Below are 24889 nucleotides of genomic sequence, written 5' to 3'. Positions count from 1 at the left end.
TCATTTCCAGTTGTCGTGATCGAGGCAATAAACTTTGGTATTTTGTACCTTGATTGAAACATTTAAAACTAATTTTTACCATGCATTTCTATATCGATGATATAGCTCTTTAACATCTATCTATTCAATATTATTCTATAAATTTTACAGATATGTTTGAACAGCTGTGTCAATTAATATAAATATATAGTCAAATACTTTGGCTACCCTATGCACATATTTAAACACTTCAATCTCGAGAACTTTTTCAATTATATTTTGGGTACAGATTCAGCTACGATTAATATTGATTCAGTTCCATTTTCCAAGCATATTCTTCTCCATATTGATTAATTTTTTTAAATAAATTGTTGTAAAGCAATTATCTTTATAATAACAATCTCCAAGTGATATTAAAACACAATTAGCTTTTTTACTGAAAAAGTAGAATTTCTTTTCAACCAAAGCGTTCGACAAGTACTCGAAATTATGGGCGCCAGCAACAATCGCATCCGAGTTCGAGTCCGAGTCCGAGTCTAATATAACTTTATCAATAGCTAATGTATGCGATTAGATACTTACCGTGCGGCTCTTTAGCAGTTCACTTAGAGTCCATGATTAGATAGACTTGGGCACCATGATTAGATACCCTACGTAGTGGCCAAGCGGTGACCAAACAAATTTCAGCTGGAATGTAGAATAAGTTGAAAGCCCCGCTGATAAGATGTGATCAGAGGTTGGGCCCAAAAGCCACGTCTGAACCATAATTTTTCAAAGATGAATGAATGAAACGAATCGTCTTTATTGCCATAGTATAATATATTTACTAGGTTAATTAGAGTCTGAGTAGTTGGAGTAGTTTGGATCTTTTTTGTTGATATAAAAACTAATTTTGATATTGAATAGTCCGATTATTGCTCAGTTGGAACTGGATTATGGCAGTAGTGGTTGCCAGGCAGACACCGGCATTATCTTTGACGCATGGATATCGAGTGGTCCCTGGTCACATTTTTGATTAACAGCAAACCAATCAATACAATCACTAACCCTCTACGGGCCTCCACTCGACTCCATGCTCCATAGTCGTATATATATATATACATATATGTATATATTGAAGTGTTTTTCTATCGCTGTATGATTTTCTATTTGCCCGAGTTCGGGTTCTTGATAGGGTTATGAAATGACTAGCTCGCTGCCTTGATAGGGGCGTTTGGGTGGCTGCGCAAATGTTATATGATTCCGACTTTGATAACTATTTTCAAATTTGCAAATTCATATAAATTATGAAATTAGGAAGAACCTGCCTCTATAAAACTTGTGTCAATTTTATGGGTAGTAAAAAATGTGCTAGGCTGTCTTAACCTACATTCAAATGCGGTTAAACTGTATTGCAAACTAACTGTAACATACAGCTATATCAATATCAGAGCTTAATTGCTTGAAAGTTTGCTTTTGATTGAGACGTCACGATGATTTGGAATTTGAAGATATAATTTATGGCTGGCCGCCTGACTGGCAAAGTTCTATTGGAGAAGAGAAAGAGAGGGAGAGAGAGAGAGAGAGAGAGAGAGAGCGAGAGAAAAACCCAGAGTGTGCCTTCTTCATTAGTACCGCTGCTAGGTTCATTAATAGGTGTTATATTCGTTCCGGTTATGTATCGACGTTCTCTTGGTAACGCTTGGCAACGTCTCGACGGGGCGACCGCAACTAACATCCATTGCAATGCCTCACTTTACGTATATTTTTTGGTTTCCTTGATTAGATTTTCGCAACCAACCCCCCAGTGCACCTCAGCCTAACCTAAGCTCCATATCCACTTGACTTTGCTGACAAATGGGAAGCACTGTGCGGTTGAAGGTTGAGTGCGTTGTAAACCGTTTACAGCCCATACTTCAGCGTTTTTAGTGTCTATTATCTGAGTTGTGTAGACCATATACCATATATACAGACATACATACATACATACATATGTGCGTTATATATGTGCATATGGCATAGACTCAACAGTTGGCTGTCGTTGACTCTCTTGACAATTGGCTTAGTTGTTTAGCTATTTTACCTTGTTGTCAAATGTTTGACAAGAGCAGGCTGCACCAATCTTATCTTGAATCGAGCTGACCAGGCCATAGATGAGTACAGCTAGTTGTTAGCTCATCTCTCAGTCAGTCAGTTAGGCAAGACAAACAGCTAGTTGATTAGCTGTCTACACAAAAACAGTTAAATTCTTTATAAGCTACTGAATGGAAGACAACGTTCTTGGCTAAGATGTTTTGAATATGGCATGTATATACATATATAGAGAAGAGACAGAATAGAGAGAAGAGATCAATAATTAGGCTTAGAAATTGGCTAATAAAAAATAAAATAAAATTGAAAATCTACAAGAGAAACACGTATCATAAAATATTTAATTTTAGCTCTTGTTTACCTGAACACACACAAACACATACTTATATAGAGGCTTGGTGTCATCGAAGATCTTTCTCTTAACTGATGTCATCCAAAATTGACACGCCTCTATTTAAGATTTTGAGCAAATTTTGTTTATATATTTTTTTTTGTAAGCGGGCAGGATTTCTGCCTAAATCTTGAGACCTTTTCTTTTCTCTTTTTAAAAATATTTTTCCATTTTTTTATTGCATTTATGATGGAAAAGGACACGGACGACATCTTTACCTGACAGTATTAGAGTTATTTAAAACAGGAATCTAATGCTGCCCGGTAAGATGTGAACAGATGTCCTAGCAAATAGGCAATTGCAGGTAAATATTTGGATATGTTTTATATTATTTTCTAATTATATTTTATTGAATTATTTTTTTTAGCACGATTTTGTTTATGTGGTGACATATTGGCATATGAATGCCAATACCCAAACACCAATCAACTTTCTGTTTTTTTGTTTCTTTCTTTTTTTGTATTTTACGGGTGTGTTTCCGACGCCAACGGCGAAATTCTACTTTGGACCGGAGACCACGAGCGCGTTGGCCACGGGGCGAGAGGATGGAGAGCATATGATGAGGCTAAAAAAAGCAACGCCTACCAGCGTGTATAACAATTTGAAATGGTGCACAGTTGGTGTACTACACACACACTCTCACAGGAATGCGTGTGTGTGTGTGCATGAACATTGGCACTGTTATTGTTGATGTATTTATAATTAAATCGACGACGTTGGCGCCAGTCAACAGTAACGCGATTTGTTGGTTACGCCAAGCACACACACACACACGTACGCGCGCGCAGTTTAATTGTTATAAATATATATTTATGCATATATATGTAGAGTAAGCGTCGATCGAGTATTTGTGTAATGGATAAACGTTAATTGAATATTTACACTTTGCTTTTTTTTTTTTTTTGACACCGGAAATACACACTCGCACACATATTTCAGATAGACGCACACACGTGTGCGCATTAGGCGCGCAGCGGCTGGCAGTGCTGCTAACCGTCTTGATCAAGCACCAAATAAGAATTGAGAAACGCGATAAAAAACTGAGAAACAGTCGGGCGGAAATTCAAAATCTTTTTGAAATGAGCTAACAGCGAGGTAGGCACAGCTGAATGTTAATGTTAACATACACAAGTGTTCGACATCCAACCGTTTGCGACTCAACATCGAACCAGCTGAACAAACTCATTTGTTTGACAAGAATGTTATTGCTCCAGCTGTTATTCAGCTGGAACTTGATGTTATAATTTAAAAGGAAACAGAGCAGCAGAATAAATACTATTTTAATTACTTGTTATAAGTGGGAAACTGAAATAGCAGAGAAATATAATGCTAACTCACAATGGCACTGCTCTGAGAGCAGCCAACAAGTTGCATCGACCCAGGCGCAACATCGAACCTGTGCTTGGCGTGTTTGACAACGCTTATGTTAACTGGCTGCCTGGCGTTAAGTTTGAGGTTTAAGGATGCCGAAATGTTCAATTTAATGATTAACAAAATATAAAATTTCTTTTGTTTTTGGTGCATACTGTATGTATGTGCTTAGAAAATATTTTATCTTTTTATATATGTATATCATTTGAAAAATCATATACTGGACTTTTTAAAATGGAATATGTATATTCCAAGAAATTTGTCTTGATTTTGGCGGGATTTTTTCTTTTCTCTGGAAAATACTTGAATTTAAATATTTAAGTCTAACTGAAATCTATTACTGTCTAGACCTAGGGATTACCTGCCTTATCACGGGGCCCGTCATATGAAAGTTAGTTTAATTATTAGACCATGATTTGACGTTTATTTCCATCAATATGCTGGCAGCTTTTCGATTTGAGTAGAATTCATAATAATTAACATTGTTATAAATGTGCTTAAATGCTTTTAATTATTTAGTTTTTTTGGTGACACTCAACTGTGACAGCCGAATGCCGCTAAAGCTGCAATCGAGCACGTGTCAAGGGTCAAAGTCCGAATTATATATTTAAATAATTTGCGTCGATTTCCGATTTTTTTTTATTCTTAATTTTAATAAATGTGTGAAACACGCTTGGCCACCGTGCAAAGGTGTGAAAATCCTGAACACACACACGCACACACACATTCTCGCACACAGAGACTGAAAATGCGATTCAATTTAAAGTGGGATGCATTTAACTGTATTTGTTTTGGGATTTGATTTCGTTTGCAAGCACTCTTCGATTAATTCAATTTACGCACTTGATGTCAGTTGATGATTTTCGTATGAGTTTTTTTAGTATTTACTTTTATTTTATTTTATATTTTAATTGCCTTTTCCTGCTGAGTTGCCTGTTTTAGTATTTTATTATAATTCATTTGAAACTATTTCTCTTGATTGTCGGATTTACCCACCCGGGTGGCAACATATAATTGAAGTTTATTTTATTTTATATATACCAGTGTATATATATTTTTTTTATTTGATTTTTTACGCCTCGAGAGAAGAGCGAGCAGACGTCCAACAGGGCACGCGGCACACGATCAACTGTAACGGTAAAAACGAAACAAGTTTGATATAAAGTATAAAAGTTAAGTTCCAAATATAACAACAGACATGTCGTCTATGTTAAGCTTAACATTAACATGTTGTAGAGTCAAGCGTGAGCAGTTGCTGTTATTCAATTATTCGCGGAATCGTGCTCTCTTGGCTCTACAAACGCGAGCAAGAGAGAGCACCTATTCCTTCTCCCTCTGTCCGCCTCTCACTAAATACGCTGTGCGTTTTATTTGTTGTCGCATTTCTATTAGTTTGACATTTGTTTTTACTACAGCCATCTCGTTTCGTCGCACACACTGCGGCCGGCCTGGGGCGTGCTGTAGTCATCCTGCTCACAGCACACATGTTGCGACCGCATGGTTTCTGCTTTACGTTCGATCGTTCTTCTTGCTGTGCCTCGACTTGAGCATGTTAGAGCTTGTACATGTATGCGGGACAGCACTGCGTGGCTGGCTCTGTAAATGTTTGGAAACAACAAATACACGCTGCATCGGCATAAGTCCAAATGTAGGCATTATTCTAAGCCGGTCTTCGGTGCTGAGCGAGGTGCTGTTATCATGCACTAACTAGTAACTCTTGCCATCCAACCAATTTTCGACATGTTCACTCAATTAATGAGAGCAGTACCCTACCCTGCCCAACCAGCCCATCCATCCATCTATCCATCCATAATCACACACGCCGCTAACTAATTCAGGTTTGATTTGGAGCGTTGTTTGGTGGGAAATGCGCAGACAGCGAGCAGCGGTCGCAAATTGTCTTCCTCACCTAACTGGACAATATTTAAAGACCCTAATTGATATAGTTTTGGACAGCTTGAGAAATGATTTGTGCTACATACATACATACACACAAGCCACCAGACACATGTTTGTCCAAGCAATACGTAATGTATGCATACCCACACATACACACATTTTTGGGCATATGTGTGAGCATGCATTTGTATTAGGTTTGCCAAATACCTCATTCGGCATATTTTTTGCTTTAAGCATAAGCGCAAATACATGCGTGATATGTGTATATACCTATGTATGTGTGAGTGTGTGTGTATGAAGAAGAGTGGTAGGCTCTCACACTGTCATCGTCAACCGAAACTCACAAATTGTTGGGTTTGAGCAGCAGCGTGTTGTTGCTTTAGCCGCTGCCGTTGCCGTTGCTGCCGCTGCCTTTTAGTTTCATGAGCAGGAGATCATTGTCAGGTCCGGTTCTCAAAGTTCTTTTCATTTTTTTTTTTTCGTCTTTTTCGTCTTATAGCACATACACACACTTCACACACTGCGTACCTACTATGCGTAAAAGTCTCCTGTAGTTTTTTAATTTCCATTTTTTTTTCGCTTGCCTCATTTCGTGGCCCCTTCCCAACGAAAGCCTTTTGCCCATTCCAGCCGGACCTGCCTCTACGTCTGTGCGTCTCATCTCATTCACTGCCCTCGGCTCGCTCACTCTCCCTCTTTCTCGCCCTTTCTCTCCGTCTCGTTCTTTTGTGAATTGCTCATGAGAATTCACCCTGTGGCAACTAATTAAAAACGGAGCATTTCCAAGGAGGGATGCGCGAGGAGCTCTAAAATGTTCGCAAAATATCATTCCTGATCCTTACGAGCAACAATTTGTTCTTCATTTCAGCTTTTCCATTTGAATTGGTTCTGATCAAAGAAAATATAAACCTTAAAAACAAGTATATAAAACAGAAAATAAAAAGCTGAAAATAAAATAAAATAAAATAAAAATAAATAACATATATTTATATCAAGTCAATTCATATTTTGAATTAAAAATTAAAAACTAATATAATTAATCAATAATCAGTAAGCAAGTTATAAATCCCAGAAACGGAGCATTTCCAAGGAGGGATGCGCGAGGAGCTCTAAAATGTTCGCAAAATATCATTCCTGATCCTTACGAGCAACAATTTGTTCTTCATTTCAGCTTTTCCATTTGAATTGGTTCTGATCAAAGAAAATATAAACCTTAAAAACAAGTATATAAAACAGAAAATAAAAAGCTGAAAATAAAATAAAATAAAATAAAAATAAATAACATATATTTATATCAAGTCAATTCATATTTTGAATTAAAAATTAAAAACTAATATAATTAATCAATAATCAGTAAGCAAGTTATAAATCCCAGAAGCTTAGCTATGTAGATTCATTGGTACATAAGATTCGCTGTGGATAGAGTAAAATAATTATATGATTTATATATGGGAGGGCCTGACTAGTAGACACCCTGAACACACACACACACACACATACACACGCATAAGATTATGCAGTGCATTGTAAGCATTAACTATGATACGATGAATTACGACTGCTATACAATAACTTTTCATTCATGATAAATATGATTTATATTTTCTATTATACTCTCAGCCCATTCTAAATGGAAAGGGAATGTGTTTTTCAAATTGTAGATAACAGGCAGAAGGAGAGAGGTGTGGCAGATACCACAAAATGTATAGTATATTCTGAAATACTAATCTAGCCCAGTTTGTCTTCCTGTATTAGATGAAGATCTAGTCTTGGTGTTTGTTTCACATATATCTTTTAGCTGGGCATGTCCGATTATAGCAAGGTTTCTTATTTTGTGTCTTTGTCAAAAATTGAATTTCTATGTTTATAAACTGAAAACAAATTTTATATTAATTACATATCAGAATTAGTTGATATAACAGCCTAGTTTCTGCTGAATAACTATACGGAGGTACGTTGCAGTAATATTTTGTAAGAATCTCTCTAACAGGTGCAAAAACACCTCTTTACACAAGTGGACGGTTTTGGCGTCTAAATTGCATATAAAAGGCATTCCTATGAGTGCTACTAATTCAGTTAGAGTTGGGCAAGTGAGAGTACATCATGAAGCTGAGCCTGAACGTGTTGATCCTGTTGAGCCTGGCATTGTACGCCAATGCATTGGTCTATTACACCAAAATGGACAAGGGAGGTAAGAGATTATAGGGCTACCAATTCAAGCAAGGCGTCAATAAAAGCTAACGTGTCTTAGCCAATGGATGCAAGCCCAAGCCCCCAGCAGCCAAACAGGATAAGCCAGGCAATCCAGCGCCAAATACAAGAAACGACGCAGCAAAGCCAGACCCAGATGCGGCAGGAGGAGGAGGAGGAGGAGGAGGAGGTGGAGGAGGAGGAGGAGGAGGAGGAGGAGGAGGAGGAGGAGGAGGGGGAGGAGGAGGAGAAGGAGGAGGAGGAGGAGGAGGAGGAGGAGGAGGAGGGAGGAGGAGGAGAAATAAAAGTGGGTGAATTTGCGAAAGATGAAAATACGTGCGGAGTGAATGTGTGCCAGAATACCGAGGGTGACGCTATAGTACTTTAGTAAGTTTCTCTCAAATTAGCTTTTCAAATCCCATCCAAATCGAATCCTCAAATCCAAATCTTATACAAAACAGCTGCCAGAAACCGGCCCCGTTCGAAATGTGTAATACCGATGGAGTGTCCACAAAAGCACCGTTTCCGGAGTGCTGCTGGAAGTGCGTGGCTTATACTAATTGCGAAGAAACAGGCGGTGCTGCTGGTAATGGTAATGCTCCTGCTCCCAATGATAAGCCTCCTGCTGCTCCTGGTGATGCTCCTGCTCCTCCTGCTGATCCTCCTGCTGCTCCTGATGCTGCATCGAGGACCATGCCGAAAAAGGGGACAAAAAATCGGAAAGCAATAGATTTCAAAAAATATTAAAATTGAAAGGAAAACGGAGACACAATTATTTTGTTTTCACGTTTTAGTAAAACAATTTTAATAATATTTAATTAAAAACTTACAATTCGCTCAAATTTATGCAATGAACTCCGAAAATTATAGATAAAACAAAAATATGTTGTATATTAGCTTCGTAGAATATATATTTGATATGTTCAAAAAAAAATAATTTATTAAATTATTGATCTTGGCTTAAAGCTTTTGAATTTGATTTGTATTATACCTAACTATTTTAATTATGATTTATCTATATAGTTTTGGATCTATATTATGATTGATATATTTGACTATATTTTTCATGTTCTACATAATATTGGATCTGTATTTTGATTGATATTATAATTTTGTTGTTATTATTTATAATTTATCTATTTTATTTTTGATCTATATCATTATATATATATATATATTATCCATTGATCGATAGTATGATTGATTTATATTACTATTATTATTGATCTTTATGATTTATCTATTCACCGATTGATGTATGTATATTATGATTGATTTATGCATTAATAAATAGTTATGTAGTCTCAAGCTTCGATTTTAGACTGCATAATACTTAATACCAAGTATAAGAGCAGCAATTGTCTATCTTGAGCTGATGCAGACTTTTACTTCAAGCTTTTCAAGCCAGTCGCTTGTAATATAAGTATTAATATCCACGCCCCATTAAATATCAAAACATTCCAAAAATTGCTGTCACGACACATCACAAAACTAATATACTCATTTTACATTGACATGGAGTATATATCTTTGAAATTCCATCAGTTTTCTATCATCAATTTTAGTAGCTAAAAAAAAAGAGGAAAACAAAACCAAATTTTTGTATACACTTTAATTAAATTTGTTTTATTAAGATAGTAAAAACTTTACATGATCGAAAAATGGCTAACTATATATTAACCCTATTGATAATGATTGATCTGCTCATACTCTCAATGTTTGTGTTTGAAGAGATTCGTTTTCTTTTTGTTCCTTTTGGCTGGATTTTCATCGGCGACGAGTTTTCGGATATTTCTTCCTTGTGGTTCTTCGGGTGATAATTCGACTTTCTCTGGTAGTGCGGCCAATTGCGGGCTATCACAGCTCACATAGCCTACACACTTCCAGCAGCACTCTGGGAACGGTGTATCTGTTGCCACACCGTCGGTGCTGCACATTTCGAAGGGCACCGGCTTCTGGCAGCTTTTCATGTACGATGGCAATTGAAAAGAGAGCTTAAGAGCTTCTGCTTTGATATCGACTTACTAATGAATCAATGCATCGCCATGTGTGTTCTGGCACACATAGATGCCGCAGGTGTTTTTATCTTTCAATACTCCGCCCACTTTCAGTTCGATAATTTCGTCATCTGGCTTGGCATCTGGCTCCGGTTTGGGTTTGCATCCGTTGGCTAAAACACGTGTTTATTTCATTGAGAGCTTGCTTCATTTTGCTTCGATCCCGTATATTATCCTTACTTCCCTTGTCCATTTTCTGGTAGTGCACTAACGCTGTGGCGCACCACACGAAGCTCAACAGGCTCAGCGCGTTCAGGTTCAGGCAGTTCATGATCTCGTTTGGCACATGCAACAAATGTAACTGTATTTTCGTGGCCAGCTGTAAGGGCTTTTATATGCATTCTCGCCACACCAATGGGCGACAGGTGTTTTGGCACCTGGCGAGAAAACTGATACAATTGATTGATGTAAAGTATCTAAGGAAACTAATCTATTATTTGTGTTTATTCGCATTCAATATGCGTTCGCTTCTAAGCAATTCATTTGAGAGGTTTACAATTTGAGTCGAGCAAAGTTTTCTTAATCAGCCCTGAAAAACTACTCAAAGAATTCATAGCAAAGATGTTAAAGAATCTAGAGCTAACTTCTAATATATGTAAGACTTACTTCGAGACTAGAGATAAATCGTTAGAATTGAACTTTTCTGGAGATAGATCTTTAAATAGTATGACCCGCGAGTTGAGTTTTAAGTTTTATGCATGTGTATGTATACTTGGGAATTATAGATCTGACGCTACGGAGAATATTGCTCGATTTATCCTTAAAGAAGGTCTAAAGTGTTATATCTTCAATATTAATTTTAGTGCACTGGTACTCTAGGCTTAAAAGGGATTATAGAGAAGGTGTAAAGTACTATCTTGCCACATCCTGAGTGCTCTAGGTCTAAAGGAGATTATAGAAAAGATCTAAAGAAATTTGAGTGCATTTGGTCTAATACTATGAATAATATTACCTCCCACTTCTAAAACCAAATATATATCCGATGTTTCCAGTCATATTCTTAGTGCATGGCAAGAGATATCTGTATACATATATATTGTATTGTAATCCAGATAGAAAGATTAACTCCATATTGATGCCGCATATTAATGTTGACAATTAGAACGTGAAATCATATATAATTTCCTCCAATCAAATACATCAAATGCAGTATATACAAATATATATATATGTATAAAAATAAGAGAATTGGCTAATGTGTATCGAGTGGCTGGCGGCTGAAAGTCCGTTGATTTCGCCGCTTTCGGTAGCTGTTGGCCGCCTTCTGCTTGGCCTCGACGGCAGCGCAGGCCGCCCGATAGGCCGCCTGCTTGGTCTTCTCATAGTCATCGCGTGCGTTGTCCAGCTGCTTTTGGAGCGTGGCCAGGCGGTTTTTGGCCGCCTCGAGCAGCTGCACCTTGGTGGTCATTTCCTGCTGGGAGCCGAGCGCAACTGTTTGTATGTTGGCCAGGTTGTCTTTGACCGTCTTGTGGAGGGCGGTGAGGGCCTCGAATTGACTAGTGGCCGCACGAGCTGCCTCTATGGCGGCATTCATGTTGTTCTCCGTGTTCTGCAGCGAGGCGGACTCCTCCTCCACCACGGCGTGGGCCTCCTGCATCTCCAGCTCCAGCTGCTGCACAACCATTTGCTTGCCGGTAAGCGCCGCCTCGGCGGCCTTGGCCGATTGGAAGGCCTTCTCGGCCAGCTCCTGCTTGATGTGCTGGGCGGCCATTTGGCCGGCCGCATGTTGCGCCTCGTTGGCCGCCTTTGCATCCTGCGCCGCCTTCACGGCTATGCTCGAGCTCTTCTGCTTGGGATCGCCGGGCAAGAAGATTTTCTTGACATCGCAGCCCTTGGTGATGTCCTCGTTGCAATTGTTACCCACTCCCTTGCCACCAGAACTCCCAGATCCGCCTCCGGCTCCACCTCCCGGTCCGCCGCCTCCACTACTATCAGAGCCATCGACGGACGGATACAGCGAGGGACCTTCGGCCTCCATTGCGCCAGCGATAGCCGCAAAGTCCGAGTAGAGATTGGGCGGCCAGGCCATACGCTTGCGCTGCTGCCGCTGTGGATGCAGTGTGGACCAATTGGCTAGACTGGACGCCACTCGCAAGAGAGCACTTACCTTAACGACTCGATAGCCAAGGCTGTTCATCCTGGGGCACAGCACAGACATTGCGAGCAGTAGCCAAAGGCATGCGCTTTGTACTCGCATGGAGACAGATATTACAAGTCCAACTGGACGAGGTACTTTGCTCAGATGCCAGCCAGTTGCCTGGCGTGCGTTGATTTTGATCTCAATGAAATCGCTGTGTCCAACTGTTCCCGCAGCATCAATGAAACCGATCCCCAACCAGCAAACTTCATTCATAATTCCAGTCTAGGGATGTGCAGCTGTAGCTGGAATACATTTGTCTCTGAATTCGATTGACAACTTCGTCTGTGTTGTTGTTGTTTTTCTCCAGAGGTTTCTATTATAATTATTTATCAAAAAATGAACTGAGCAATCGATCGGAGCACTGAGGAAGGCGAGTGTAAGTGAATTTTGTTTATGAATTTGTACACAAAAAACGGCTCCATGTCGCCTGCTCGTAATCGCATTGGCTATAAAAGCCGCCTAGTCGATGGTATTGGCCACAGTTGGAGGCGGTGCAGCTAACGGTTTCTCGCCATGAAATACATCCGCTGCATTTGGCTAGTTTGGCTCGGTTTGATAATGTGTGGCAGCGCTTTGGTGCACATGGTGCCCGCGGAGAAGGGCGGTAAGGCTGGCAGGAAGCTGGAGAAGGGTTGCCAAACTCCGATGGGTCACCTCAATGCGGGCGAGGAGATAAACGATGACAAGACATGCGGTATATTCGTCTGCCAGGATGACGACGGCAATGGCCTCTATCAATTGTAAGTCTGGCATGGAGCTCTTATCGCTTTCCTTTACCTATACTCCCCCTCTCTCTCTCTCCCTCTTTTTTGCAGCTGTCAATCACCTGTGAACTTTGCCAATTGCGAGTTCGATCTGGTCAATACAAAAGGTCAATTTCCCGACTGCTGCTGGGAGTGTGTTACGGGCATCCCATGTCCCGAGTCCAAGCCATCGACACCAAAGACTTTTTACCTGTAAATGCAGAACTCATTTGGGTGTCGCGATTCGAAAATGTTGACTCGATATATTTCCAATCAGGATCTGTCGTATCTTTAGGCAGTTTCTAATCAAGTGTAGAATAGATCGTAATGTTGACTTTTTCGTACTATACGCCTATATGTGTCTGTGTGTGTGTATGTGTGTGCAGCACCTCAACATTCCATTTGCGTCTCATTTGCTGTCTGGTCTCCGTCTGTCTGTCGCTCTGTCTGAGTGCGCGCGTATCTTTGTATCTCATAGATACACACAGCGCATTCTAAAGTGTCTACAAGTGATGAGCACGGCATTTAGTTGCAATTTTCAGTTTCACTTGGCGACGACGCAACGTCGACGCCGCCGCCGCCGCTTGAGAAGAAGAAAAAAGAATGAAAACAAAGTAAAAGACTGGCATAGACGAAATAAAAATAAAAATAAATAAAATGCAAACGGGCAAAAACAAAAGCGTCCAAATAGACATGAATTGCTATAAAAATGTGAGCTATGCTAAATGCAAATGCTAGAGGCGAGCAAAAAAAAAAAAAAAAATATCTTAAAAAAACAAAAAATTCTATGGCTGCCCGACAAACTGACACAAAGTAGAAATGGGCAAATATATATAAATATATATATCGAGGCAGAACAGATAAATCCAATAAGTTTATAGTAAATAGCTCTAAGTTTCAATTTGTTATCCAAATACTAAAATATAGACAAAATATAACCTAATCTTAAGTTTGCATATATATTTGTAGAAAAGCGAAAAAAAATATTTATGTTAGCTAATATTTTTGTTGTGAAGTAAAACCTATTAGACTGTAAAATTATTGTAAAAATAATTAAAAATACATTAAAAAAAATAAAAATAAAAAATAAATATATAAAATAATTTAATTAATATATTTTTTATTTTTATTTTATTATTTTATTTTATTTTTTATTATTCCATAATAATTTAAGTACTTTAAAATATATTGTATATCCTATTTTTTTCTATGTATGTTTCTATAATATTTTCAATTTATTTTTTGTTTTCTAAAATGTCTCCTAGGACTAAAAGTAATTTTAAATATTTTTTAAAATAATTTTTAAAAACTTTAAAAATTCAACATGAACATAATTGTAAACTTTGTTGGCAATATTTAGTTATGTAAAAAATAGAGTTTGAGTTCAGTTTATAATATTTATATACAACTTAATTACGTTATCGTTATAATATAATTAAGTTGTAATACCTCAGTCATTTAGACCAATCGAAATCGGGCAGCTCGTTTCGAATCTAAGGCCAAAGTGGTCAAAGCTACTTTAAAATATTCAGCTTTATTAGTCGATTATTCCAATTTCAAATTCACATTAATAATTATAATGTGTAGCCGAAATTCATGCTGATATGTACATACATACATATATACATATGTATTTATGTACATACAAAGTCTCTAATAGACTTGCGTCTGTCTATTAGCTACATTTAATCTTTAGTTGGGTTTTGGTGCTTGGGTTAATAGTTCAGAACGCGATTCGATTATTCGGGCGATTTGAAAAGCTGAAGCGAGACATGCGCTGACAGCATGAACAAAGTCTGAACAGCAAAAGTCGAGGTCAAAGGTTAAGCGGCGCATTGATAAGGCACACGGGGCAATTACAAGCTCGCAGTCGTAACTTAGCCATTGCATGTCAAACTGTGTCAAATGGCATATTAAAATCAAAATCTTAAAAAAAAAAAACTGTTCTAGTTGTTGCTGTTGCTGCTGCGGCGTTGCATTAAATAATCAGCTTGATAACCCCGCGTGGTTGCCGCTGTGGTTGCGCACTGTGGTTTCGTATGGCAATGGGTACTGCTGGAACCACCGAAGCGAACTAAAAAACCCAATTGAAGCTGACGCTAAAAAAACTGAAAACTGATAATCTGTCAAACATGCATACACACTTATGTATGTATGTATATGTATGTGTGTGTGTGTATGTGACATATGGGGAGGCAGTCACAAATATTTATTTTTAATGCCCTATTAAAATAGAACTCACCAAATGCGATTGCGTCCATCGATGAATAAACAAATACAAAATTAAGTTTGCTTATCACCTATGCATGTATGTATGTATGTGTGCACACACACACAAACAAATTGATAAGGCAACAGTGACAGCTTATGCATGTGTCAGAGTTCAAAACTGAAGCACTTAAACGTCGAGCATTACGTATATCAAATGGAATACTTAGACAGTTCTAGACGAGCGCTTAACGCATTTTAAGTATCAGTCCCTGCTTATCAGCAGGTCAGAGTCAGCTCAGAGCCGAGAGCTGAGCTCGATGTGGAACAGCGTTGTCCAATGACAACCAACGGCTGCACACAGCACATTCCTAAGAATGTGATTATGCTCATAATCAAGGAATATTATTAAGAAAGAAAATAAATGAAAATAAAATTATTTGGAATATACTAAAGTAATTTTATAGCAGCTCAGCTGATATTGCCTCACATGTAAGAGTCATAAAAATGTACAATAAAAGTATTTCAAATTAAATTTGAGCTCAGCTGCAAAATGAAAATGTATTTCATAATCCTGAACAATTTAGAGCTCTATATAAATATATAGATTTTAGATTTAAGTGATTTAATTTAAAAATATAATTTATTTTAATTTTAATATTTGTATAAAATTTATTATTATTTTGTATAATTTTTTATAAAGTATTTATAATACTATTTATATATTTTTTTTATTACAATAAATTATTTAGACAAAATATAATTTATAATATTATTTTTAATAATTTTACTTATTGCATTACATTTTTTTACTAATATTAATTTTAATATATTATAATATATATAATATTATAATAAAATTAATTTACTACTTATTATATTTTATAATATTGTATTATATTTTAGATATTATTAAAATTTTAAATTTGAATAAATCTTTATTATAACACATATATTGAAACACTACTAACCTGTCGTCTGAATATGAAAAGATTTAGTGAAAAGGCTTTATAATATATATATATGTATATAAGTTCTACGCCCATATATTTTCTTTATAATCTTGTATTTATTCTCTATACTATATTCATAAATATTATTTGAAAATTATGTTTTTTCTGTCGCATGTTTATTGCTTAGAGAACAGACATAAAAAAAATAAGAAATATAGTATATATGTGAGTTTTTGAATAAAAAATATAAATATTAATAAAAATATGTAATTTAGTTTTATCATTATACATTTAAAAGGGAAATTAAGTTGCTAAAAATGTCAATTAAATGTCAGCAAAAATTTGATTTATCTAAAAATCACTTGATATACTTCTGCAATTTTACAAAATTCTGTTTCTGGATTTATATAGCATGCAGCAAGACTGGAGCTGCAACAGGTTGCTCTCAGCCCGTTGGCAACCGGAAATCCAGTTATGTAGCTACAGCTTCAGTGATTCCAGAGCAGCAACAACAACAACAACAGCAACAAAAAATTGGAGCCAAGTATTTGACGCCGCTGGGGCTATCAATGCAATTGAACTCTTGGTAACGGCAATCAACCAGGTGGAGAGAGAGAGAGAAAGAATATGCTTCTATATATATAAGTTTATTGATAGGTAAAAACATACTTATACACATATACTTATAGACGAACAAGTAAGACAACTTGCTGAACGTTTTGATACTGTTGGCGAGATCTGTTGAACTCATTTTAATTACAAGTAATCTTTATAAATAGAAAACATGACGAAGACACCCAAGCACGTCAAAGCAGCGACCGTGGAGGCACCGATTTATGCATGAATGCGATGGACAACGACCAAGGCATAGGCATAAATCAATGATGAGCAAGCCTCCATGCCGGGGTACAGCATCCTCAAGGGGTGGCGGGGCGTGTGTGGAGTGCTCACTCCTTCCAACTCGATGCAAACCAAACGTAGAAGCCAAATGCGAAATATGAACTGGCAATGGCCATAAATGAGTAATTGCTGACATTGCCGTTGCGATTGCCATTGCCCCGACTCTGCCTCCCTCTCTCTCTCTCCCATTCTGGTCTGGAGTCCGGTTCCATTTTTAGCGGAGACAACAACCCATAAATGTGCGTCCAGCGACAAAGCGCTAAACGCAAGCTGACCAGGCTAAGAAGCGCAGCTATACTTAGTGACCATGCAGGGGTTTGGCTTGGCTCGACTTGGCTCCACTTGGCATTCAATTACAGGTACAGGTACAGCCCCCATGCCGATTGGAGTTCTGCTGAAAAATGCTCGGTGTCTCGGATACTTGGAGCATTGGCTTGGGCTTGGCTTTTTGGTCTTGAGCGCGAACGCGCGGCTTCCAGGTAATGTCTCTCTAACGGTATGCCATGATACTTGTTTGTATCTCTATATCTCCATCTTCTGCCTCAACTTGAACTGCAGCTCCAACACCCAACTCCCAGCTCCAACTCCAACTTTGTCTGCTTTTCTTCTTCTTCTTATTCTTTATTTTTTTTTCCTATTTGAATCTGGCGTTGCGATGCGCGCGCCTCATGTTGACAAACTCACTTAACAAATCCACAACTACTTATATAACCCGAAGTACAACAAACAGTAATTTTTCTCGCTTCATTGGCATCGTCTGCCGTCAGCCGTCTGTCGTCCGTCGTCCGTCGTCCGTCGTCTGTCGTTTGCCGGGAAGAAGCCTGTAAAGCGAGCATAAGCATATCGGCGGTTTGTTTAGCCAACTTGTCTCAACCCGGACAGCAGCAAGAGTGTCTCTCTTTCTCTGTGTGAGGGGGGGGGGGGGGGCAGACAGAGGCAACTTAAGACTGGCTGCTGCCAGTTAAGTAAATAGAAATTGAATTGTACAAAGGCCACAGACACTGCCACAACAGAGCAGCAGCAGCTACTCGGCATTGTGGCTGACCGTTGTTTGCCTTGCTCTACAGTTCTTTATAGCCTGGACATGGGCCTGGGTCTGGGTCTGGGTCTGGGACTGGGCGCGGCTGTTGCTATATAGACGACACTTAATGATGCAAGTATACCAAAATGTGCAACAACAAAAATGTCATGAGTTTAAATGAATTTCATATCATTCAATGCAATAGAACACGAATAAGAGACTCTCCAAACATGATGAAGGATTTCCGTTGTCTATGGATTTCGTTATTGAAATTTGATTTTTTATTAGGCTTTTAATTTTTTTTTATTTTTTTATGAGTTAACTAGATGTGGAGTCGTCGGCAAAGCAACAGCTGCGCCTAAATGTGAAGTGAAATTAGAAATCGGATTTGTCAACTAAATCTTGGAATATGCTAAACACAAAAATTTACTGTAGATTAATTAAATAAAATTAATATATTCCATATAAAATCTAAGTAATATTTATAATATAATAATTTATAAATACTCATAAATTAGTAATGTTTTATATATAAATTATTTTTTATATAATATAATATAAATATATATGTATATATGTTAAAATTTATATATATATATTGTATATATTCGATATATACCACATAAACGTAAATTTCGAATCTTTTGCTGAGGCTGAGTGAAAGATAGAAAATTATTTGCAAGCTGCGTCACTTATGCTCGACGCGACAATAATATTTTGTATGGCAGAAACTTCACACTTAATGTAATTTGCAACAAAAAGGAAACAAAAAGAAGCAAATTGAAAAAAAACCTCCAAAGTAGTTGCACATGTTGCCAGAGACGGCCCAAATTTACTTGTGGCAGAGCAGCAGCAGAGAAGCATCAGACGGCGACGGTGACGGCGACGGCAGCGACTAGTCAATGCTTTAAGGAATATGGCAGCAAATAATTAAAACATATTTAAAAATAGTTTGCCATATGGATGACGACGACGACGACGCGGCCCGGCTGGGTAATGGTTGATGGTTGATGGGTTGCTATTGCTGTTTCTGTTGCCATTGCTGTTGCTGTTGTTGTTGCTGTTGCTGTTGCTGGTCAGCCCCCAAGAACAACAAAAGCCAACAAATTTTTGTCTGGCCAAAATGCGACGGCGACTTCACCAGACACACTAAATGCATAAACAGATGCACACAAATGCACACAGATACCGAACAATATATAGATACAGATAGAAATTGCAGCGAGTCTCTTCTGGCCGTCTGGCGGCTGACTTCTAACAGGCATCCATCTAAGCTATCTATCTGTAACAGCACTTCATTACAACTTGTCCTCTCGTGCCTCTGTCGGCTGCCAAGTTCAAAATTATATGCTTTGCACTTTACTTTATTCATGTCAAACGAAAACGAAAAAAAAAAAAAAACATATATAGGAACCACAAATTCATATTCTACACAAAAAAAAAAAAAACTATTTGGATTTTCTTTAGTATTTTTTTACTCTCTGTTTTTGTAGCCAAAAATACACGGTATGTGGCTGAAAAACTGCGCCAGCCAGGCGCTAATGTTGTTGCTTTGCTTTTTTATACACATGCATGACAGTGTAATGAGTATATTGGTTGTATGCAATGCCAGCATTGCTGTCCGTCTGTTAGTATGAACTTTAATCAGGGACCGTAACGATTATAATTTTTATAGCAAAAAATTACAGGATAAGAATTATTTTTGAGTAATTAAAAAAAAATTTTTTAATTATTATAAATAATTGATATGATAAAAATCAAAAATAATTATAACAGAAAAATATTTATATAAAAATCAAATCATAACTCTTATTTTCAATTTTTATAATAAAAAAGTTAAAAATAAGAGTTATAATAAAAAAATTAAAAATAAGAGTTATGGCTTAACTTATTATAAAAATTGAAAATATAAGTCGAATTGAAATATCTCTTGAACTAAAAAATAATATATATATTTACATGATTGTGATCAGAAAGTACTCGGAAATTTGGAACAATACGCACCGACTTTAGTCTTCCTGAATATATAGTGCATTCCCTTAAAAATATGCTCCTTCTGAAAGAGCGCTTGGGCCACGAATGAGTATTCCGCAGTCTTAAACGCTCGACTGCAATGTTCATGCTTGTTCATAGCTTTTTCGTCTAATTTTTTCTTGCTTAGTAAAAGTGCCTAAAAAGTATTTGCATCTGTAGCTGTGTCTGTTGCTTGCTGCGAATTTATTTTCGTCATTTTTATTTAGTTTTGTGTGTTTGGCTCTTTTTTATTATTTTGTATTTTATTTTATATTATTTTATGTTATTCTTGTTGTTGTCTATACTTACGTGGCTGAGCGCGTGCGAGTATTTTACAAATGAAAATTGTAATATTTTCGACAGCAAACAAATTTGAAATGTCTCTGAAACGTTTGTTGTATCATTTTTATTTTCTTTTGTTTGCATTTTATTTGACTTTGTTTTGCGTGATTTTCTTCTACTAGTTGTTGTTTTTGTTGTTAAATTGCAACAGACGTTGAAAATTGCAACTTTGTATAGAAGCCATAAATTTAAAAGAACCTGCTATGGTTTGCTCATAAAACGGAGCCAAATTGCCTTCAGATATGTTGGCTTGACTGTTACATATCTGTTTAGATAATATTTAATATATATGATATTATATATATTTTATTTATTTACTTAATTTTTTAATTATTAAACTTGATTGGAATTTCGGCTCGGTTCAAAGCAAACAAACTCGTTTGGTTCGAAGCATTGCCATTTCTTTGTTAATTGAATCAAATAGAATTTCTCGAGTCGCTCCTTAAATGCTATCAATCAGCTGTTACGCTCATAGAGACTGCCTGCTCTGCATAATTCATAAGGCCCGAGATCTCATCGGGATCTCAACGAGATCTCATCTTGATCAAGCCAGCAGCTTCTTGGCGCCAATTTCGCTGAGAGATCTGGCAAGCTGATTACAAATCGAACGCCATGTAATTGTTGTGGCAAATGAATTGCTTGGCGCGCACTATTACAAATCGCTGTGATTAGCAATTAAAATTGCAAAACAAAGCCGCACCGGCCTCTGCAATTTATGTGACACGCTCGCTTGGCTCCTGAGGCCAGGTAGAAATCTCTTAATTACTCGCCAGAGAGAGAAAGAGAGAGAGAGAGAGAGAGAGAGAGAGAGAGAGAGACAGAACGTTTACGGGTACGGGCACGAGCACCGCCATCGGCAGAGGCAAACAGGTGCGCACTTATTAACTCATTATAAATACATTTCAGTGCAGTTCGATTTGCTTTTAGTTAGCTGAAAAGCATTTCAATTGCCACGACATTCGCACATTTTCATATGTGCGTGCCAATGCAGCAGCCGGTCCACCCAGATTAGGGTGGCTCAAGCGCAGCAAAATCGGAATTAGCTGAACTACGTATATACATATGTATGTAGTTGAATAAGAAGTTTCTATACAAAGTCAATTATTCAAATATGTGTGCCTATCTAAATTCTAGTCAAACTGGAAAATAAATCAAATTCAATTTGAATATTACTCTTGAGCCGCCCTAATGCAAATATGCACAGCCCGCTCTCTTGCAGTGTAGTGCAGTGTAGTGCAGTGTTTGCAAATGCAAATTCAATTTGTTAAATGGTTTTTGTTGGCAAACCTCGCAACTTGTTTTGCATGAGTGTGCAATTAACGCTGTCCGTCGCATATTCATCCATCATAATTTTATTTAGTTAATTATTATTTCAGCGTACTCGTACTTACAACTTGTCTAACTGACTGACTGCGGGTCTGTGTGACTGTCTGAATGTCTGAGTGTGTGTTACGCTCGTGTAGAAGATGTCATTAAGATAAGCGTAGAGATTTCTCCAACACCAATGAATCTGTGGTAAACAGGATTATGCTGTCTCTGTCTGTATTCCTCTTTCTCTCTCTCTCTCTCTTCCTTTCTGACTTTTTAATCGTAGTGCATAACAATAGTAGACATACATACCAACAAATCTGTTGTAAATAGGATTATAATGCCTCTCTCTATTCCTAAAACTCTCTTCCTCTCTCTCTCTCTCTCTCTCTATCTCAAATATAGAAAATAGCAATAGTAGAGATATCTCTAACATAAACGAATCTGTTGTAAACAGGATTATGCTGTCTCTCTCTCTCTGTCACTCTTTATTTCTTGCTCCCTCTCCCACTCTTAAACTTTTCTGCATATACTTATTATAGAATAACAATAACTGAACTTTGTCTAGCATTAACAAATCTGTTTTAAACAGGATTGTACTCTCTTTCTCTCTTTCTCGCCCTCCCTTGCTGTCTCTATTACTCAAATATTTATTTGTAAAACTGTTTAAAATTTTTCAACTTAGATTTCGCGCTAACTGAGCTGCAACTTCCGCAACAATATATACATACATATAAATGTTTCTTATGCTTGCATAAAATAAATCAACATTCCTACGTTCGCAATCCAAATTTTCCCACCACATTCGCAGACAAGCAAAAAATATAATCAAATAAAAGTATCGGGCACACCACAATGACCATCAAGCGACGGCAGTCGGTTATATGATCCATTTGTCAGACATATATAAATATATAGAGAGAGATATGCTGATATACATATATACTTCTGGGTTGTAAGAAGCAAAAAAAAAAAAAAAAAAAAGCTGGGATCAGCTGGCTCTGCCTAGAATTACTGAATGAATGAGTGAGTGTTGTGTGCCCGAAGGCAACTTGATCTGATATTTTGTTGAGTTTAATTCCTTCACTTGAAAGTTGTCCATTGTGCACCAATTGAGTCATCGCCAGATTAGCAGCTCGCGAGTCCATGTCCACGTCCACATCCCCATCCACATCCACATCCACATCCACATCCAAGTCGAGCGCCAGAGTAAAGTCGCTCTTTCAACAGCTTTTCTGGCTTGGCGATAATAAATAACAAAAGCTGCGAGGCACGGCTATTGGATATGGCGCGGATCGGTCGCGACTCAAACGGATATACAATATGAGCGCACAGGGCCAGCGATTTTCTTTATTTTACTGCTGTTGTAGTAGTGGTTGTTGTTGTTCATATTCATGCTTCCCATACTGCTATATGTATATATGTATGTGTATGTGTACATAAGTGCCAATGATATCTGGTGGCGAACCAGAACTTGAACTTGCAATCCACAAACGACAAAACGCATTTATCAGCGATTTATTTATGAAACAACAAAGACAACAAAATAATGTAAGTAAATATCTAACTCGAGTTTATGGAATTCGAAATGAGTATATTGGTGGAGTTTGAATGAACATGGGCGATTGCAGAGAGAAGGTTTGAAGTGAACTGAGCAAACTTAAAATTAGTAGAGACAAAGGGAACTGAAGGGTGTAGAGAGAGGGAGAGATTGATGGGAAGAGAGAGAGTGACAGAGAGGTAGAGAGTGAATGAGATATGGTAATCTACAGCTGCTTGGGGGCGTGGCAAGTTACGAGATAATCTTAGTTGTAAATTGATCAAGTTCAAGTTTAGCTTGAAGAAACTTTGCTGAATCTATATTCTATATCGATGCCCATTATCTCTATTCTCTGTTCTTGAGCAGTTAATGGAAGCAAATAATGTTAAATGGAGAATTTAGTGAATAAATCTTATTTAATACTATATAAAATACTATGTAATATATGAACTGATCAGTGCCTCAACACCATTCCCTATATAAGTAACCCTATCATTAGTAACCGATGCTCACGTTAATTCCAGGCTGAAGCTCGAGTGAATTTTATTGAAGTACAGTGTAAGAGACTAACCATAATTACCGAGTGCAAACAATAGGCATATATTTAACCTATTATAAATTAAGTAATCCTATCGTCGAGTGTATAATATGCCTTTATAAGCTCTACTTATTGAGTGGTATTACATACATCAAGTTAGTCAAACAAGTAAAGTTATGAAATTAAAACTTATAAATAGAGAGAAATGTACGTCTACTCCATGTGGATATAGAGATTCTTAATAATATAATTAAACACTCTTAAATAAACTATAAGTTGAGTACTCAGAACTAATTGCACAGAAATAGAGAATAGTAAAATTGCCTGGAAGTATATTCAACAGCATTATATATAAAGAAATCGATATGTCAAATGTAAAGTTGAGAGCATGTTCAAGAGAATATCTGAAGAAAGTCGCTTCATTCGGTTTTGCCTTGGCCGTTCTTCTCTTTCATTTCCTGTCGAGCATTTGAGCTGTCAGTTTCGGATGGATTGGGGCAAATGCGAGGCGGCTTAATACCTTCAGTTTGACAACTTAAATAATGCGTCTTTTGTTCTAGTTGCCGTTGCCGATGCCGATGCCGTCGTTGGCCAAGGAGGAGGACAGAAGTTGCCACCGAATATGATAAAGACGCTGACAGCACAAATGAGAGCCGAGTGGCTAGTGGAGAGTGAGGAGTGCAGAGTGCGGAGTGCGGCGTGTTGAGCCACCTACAAAGTGCATACAAATACTCGAACAGGCGACAAACAAACAAACAAACAAATGAACAAATATTTGCCTCAACGGGAGGAGCAGGCCAAACTGAAGGCGATAAAATGGTATTTATGATAAATACATAATACAATGAGTACACAGAGTGAGTGAGAGAGTGGGAGAGTGGGATAGATAGATAGATGTGTGTGAGTGAGTGTTTTCTTTTAAATAGGCCACAGACATATTGTCTACGGCATTTGACAGAGTCTCTGAGTATGTAATATATAATATACCATATATTCAGGCTGCAGAAGTGGAGAATAAACGTTCAAGTGTCAAACTGACAGCACGGAAATTGATTACGGCCAGCGACAATAGTTGGCTATCCGTTGTGTAAATAGGACTGCAATGGCTTTAAAGTGACGTATTATATGGGCAATAATGTATGTATACTCGACTATGTACATACATATATCTGGTATATGTATGTGCTCAGGTGATTGACGTCGCACACGTGGTAAACTGCATTCGA

The 24889-nt window shown here is 37.5% G+C and overlaps 4 protein-coding genes across 4 annotated transcripts; 2 read left to right on the top strand and 2 right to left on the bottom strand.

The window, feature by feature from the left end:
• Nucleotides 1–8158: 8158 nt before the first annotated feature.
• On the top strand, nucleotides 8159–8784 carry LOC6580210. Its single transcript, XM_015164142.3, has 2 exons — nucleotides 8159–8287; nucleotides 8362–8784. The coding sequence occupies exon 2, from the start codon at nucleotides 8387–8389 to the stop codon at nucleotides 8645–8647; it is 261 nt and encodes an 86-aa protein (XP_015019628.2). The 5' UTR covers nucleotides 8159–8287; nucleotides 8362–8386; the 3' UTR covers nucleotides 8648–8784.
• A 713-nt stretch (nucleotides 8785–9497) lies between these two features.
• LOC6580209 lies at nucleotides 9498–10675 on the bottom strand. The gene is made up of 3 exons (XM_002006031.4): nucleotides 10138–10675; nucleotides 9926–10070; nucleotides 9498–9862 (listed from the first exon to the last, which is right to left on the bottom strand). The coding sequence occupies exons 1-3, from the start codon at nucleotides 10226–10228 to the stop codon at nucleotides 9613–9615; spliced, it is 486 nt and encodes a 161-aa protein (XP_002006067.1). The 5' UTR covers nucleotides 10229–10675; the 3' UTR covers nucleotides 9498–9612.
• A 367-nt stretch (nucleotides 10676–11042) lies between these two features.
• LOC6580208 lies at nucleotides 11043–12310 on the bottom strand. Its single transcript, XM_002006030.4, has 2 exons — nucleotides 12065–12310; nucleotides 11043–12004 (listed from the first exon to the last, which is right to left on the bottom strand). The coding sequence occupies exons 1-2, from the start codon at nucleotides 12308–12310 to the stop codon at nucleotides 11150–11152; spliced, it is 1101 nt and encodes a 366-aa protein (XP_002006066.2). The 3' UTR covers nucleotides 11043–11149.
• A 300-nt stretch (nucleotides 12311–12610) lies between these two features.
• On the top strand, nucleotides 12611–13091 carry LOC6580207. Its single transcript, XM_002006029.4, has 2 exons — nucleotides 12611–12837; nucleotides 12913–13091. Exons 1-2 carry the CDS (start codon nucleotides 12611–12613, stop codon nucleotides 13055–13057), a joined length of 372 nt encoding a protein of 123 aa, XP_002006065.2. The 3' UTR covers nucleotides 13058–13091.
• The last annotated feature ends 11798 nt before the right edge of the window (nucleotides 13092–24889 follow it).

Source organism: Drosophila mojavensis, unplaced genomic scaffold (genome assembly GCF_018153725.1).
Source record: "Drosophila mojavensis isolate 15081-1352.22 unplaced genomic scaffold, ASM1815372v1 contig_80, whole genome shotgun sequence".
Taxonomy (NCBI): Eukaryota; Metazoa; Arthropoda; class Insecta; order Diptera; family Drosophilidae; genus Drosophila; species Drosophila mojavensis.
The sequence above is the reverse complement of the archived record's forward strand: the minus strand, read 5'-3'. Positions and strand labels throughout refer to the sequence as shown.

Bases quoted from the DNA above. Each gene is read 5' to 3' on its own strand.
- LOC6580210 (XM_015164142.3), top strand. From the start codon at position 8,387: ATGTGTAATACCGATGGAGTGTCCACAAAAGCACCGTTTCCGGAGTGC.
- LOC6580209 (XM_002006031.4), bottom strand. From the start codon at position 10,228: ATGAACTGCCTGAACCTGAACGCGCTGAGCCTGTTGAGCTTCGTGTGG. The intron at 10,071-10,137 runs GTAAGGATAATA...CACGTGTTTTAG, and splicing joins CCAGAAAATGGACAAGGGAA to CCAACGGATGCAAACCCAAA. The intron at 9,863-9,925 runs GTAAGTCGATAT...GTACATGAAAAG, and splicing joins GGCGATGCATTGATTCATTA to CTGCCAGAAGCCGGTGCCCT.
- LOC6580208 (XM_002006030.4), bottom strand. From the start codon at position 12,310: ATGAATGAAGTTTGCTGGTTGGGGATCGGTTTCATTGATGCTGCGGGA. The intron at 12,005-12,064 runs GTAAGTGCTCTC...CTGCATCCACAG, and splicing joins TTGGCTATCGAGTCGTTAAG to CGGCAGCAGCGCAAGCGTAT.
- LOC6580207 (XM_002006029.4), top strand. From the start codon at position 12,611: ATGAAATACATCCGCTGCATTTGGCTAGTTTGGCTCGGTTTGATAATG. The intron at 12,838-12,912 runs GTAAGTCTGGCA...TCTTTTTTGCAG, and splicing joins GGCAATGGCCTCTATCAATT to CTGTCAATCACCTGTGAACT.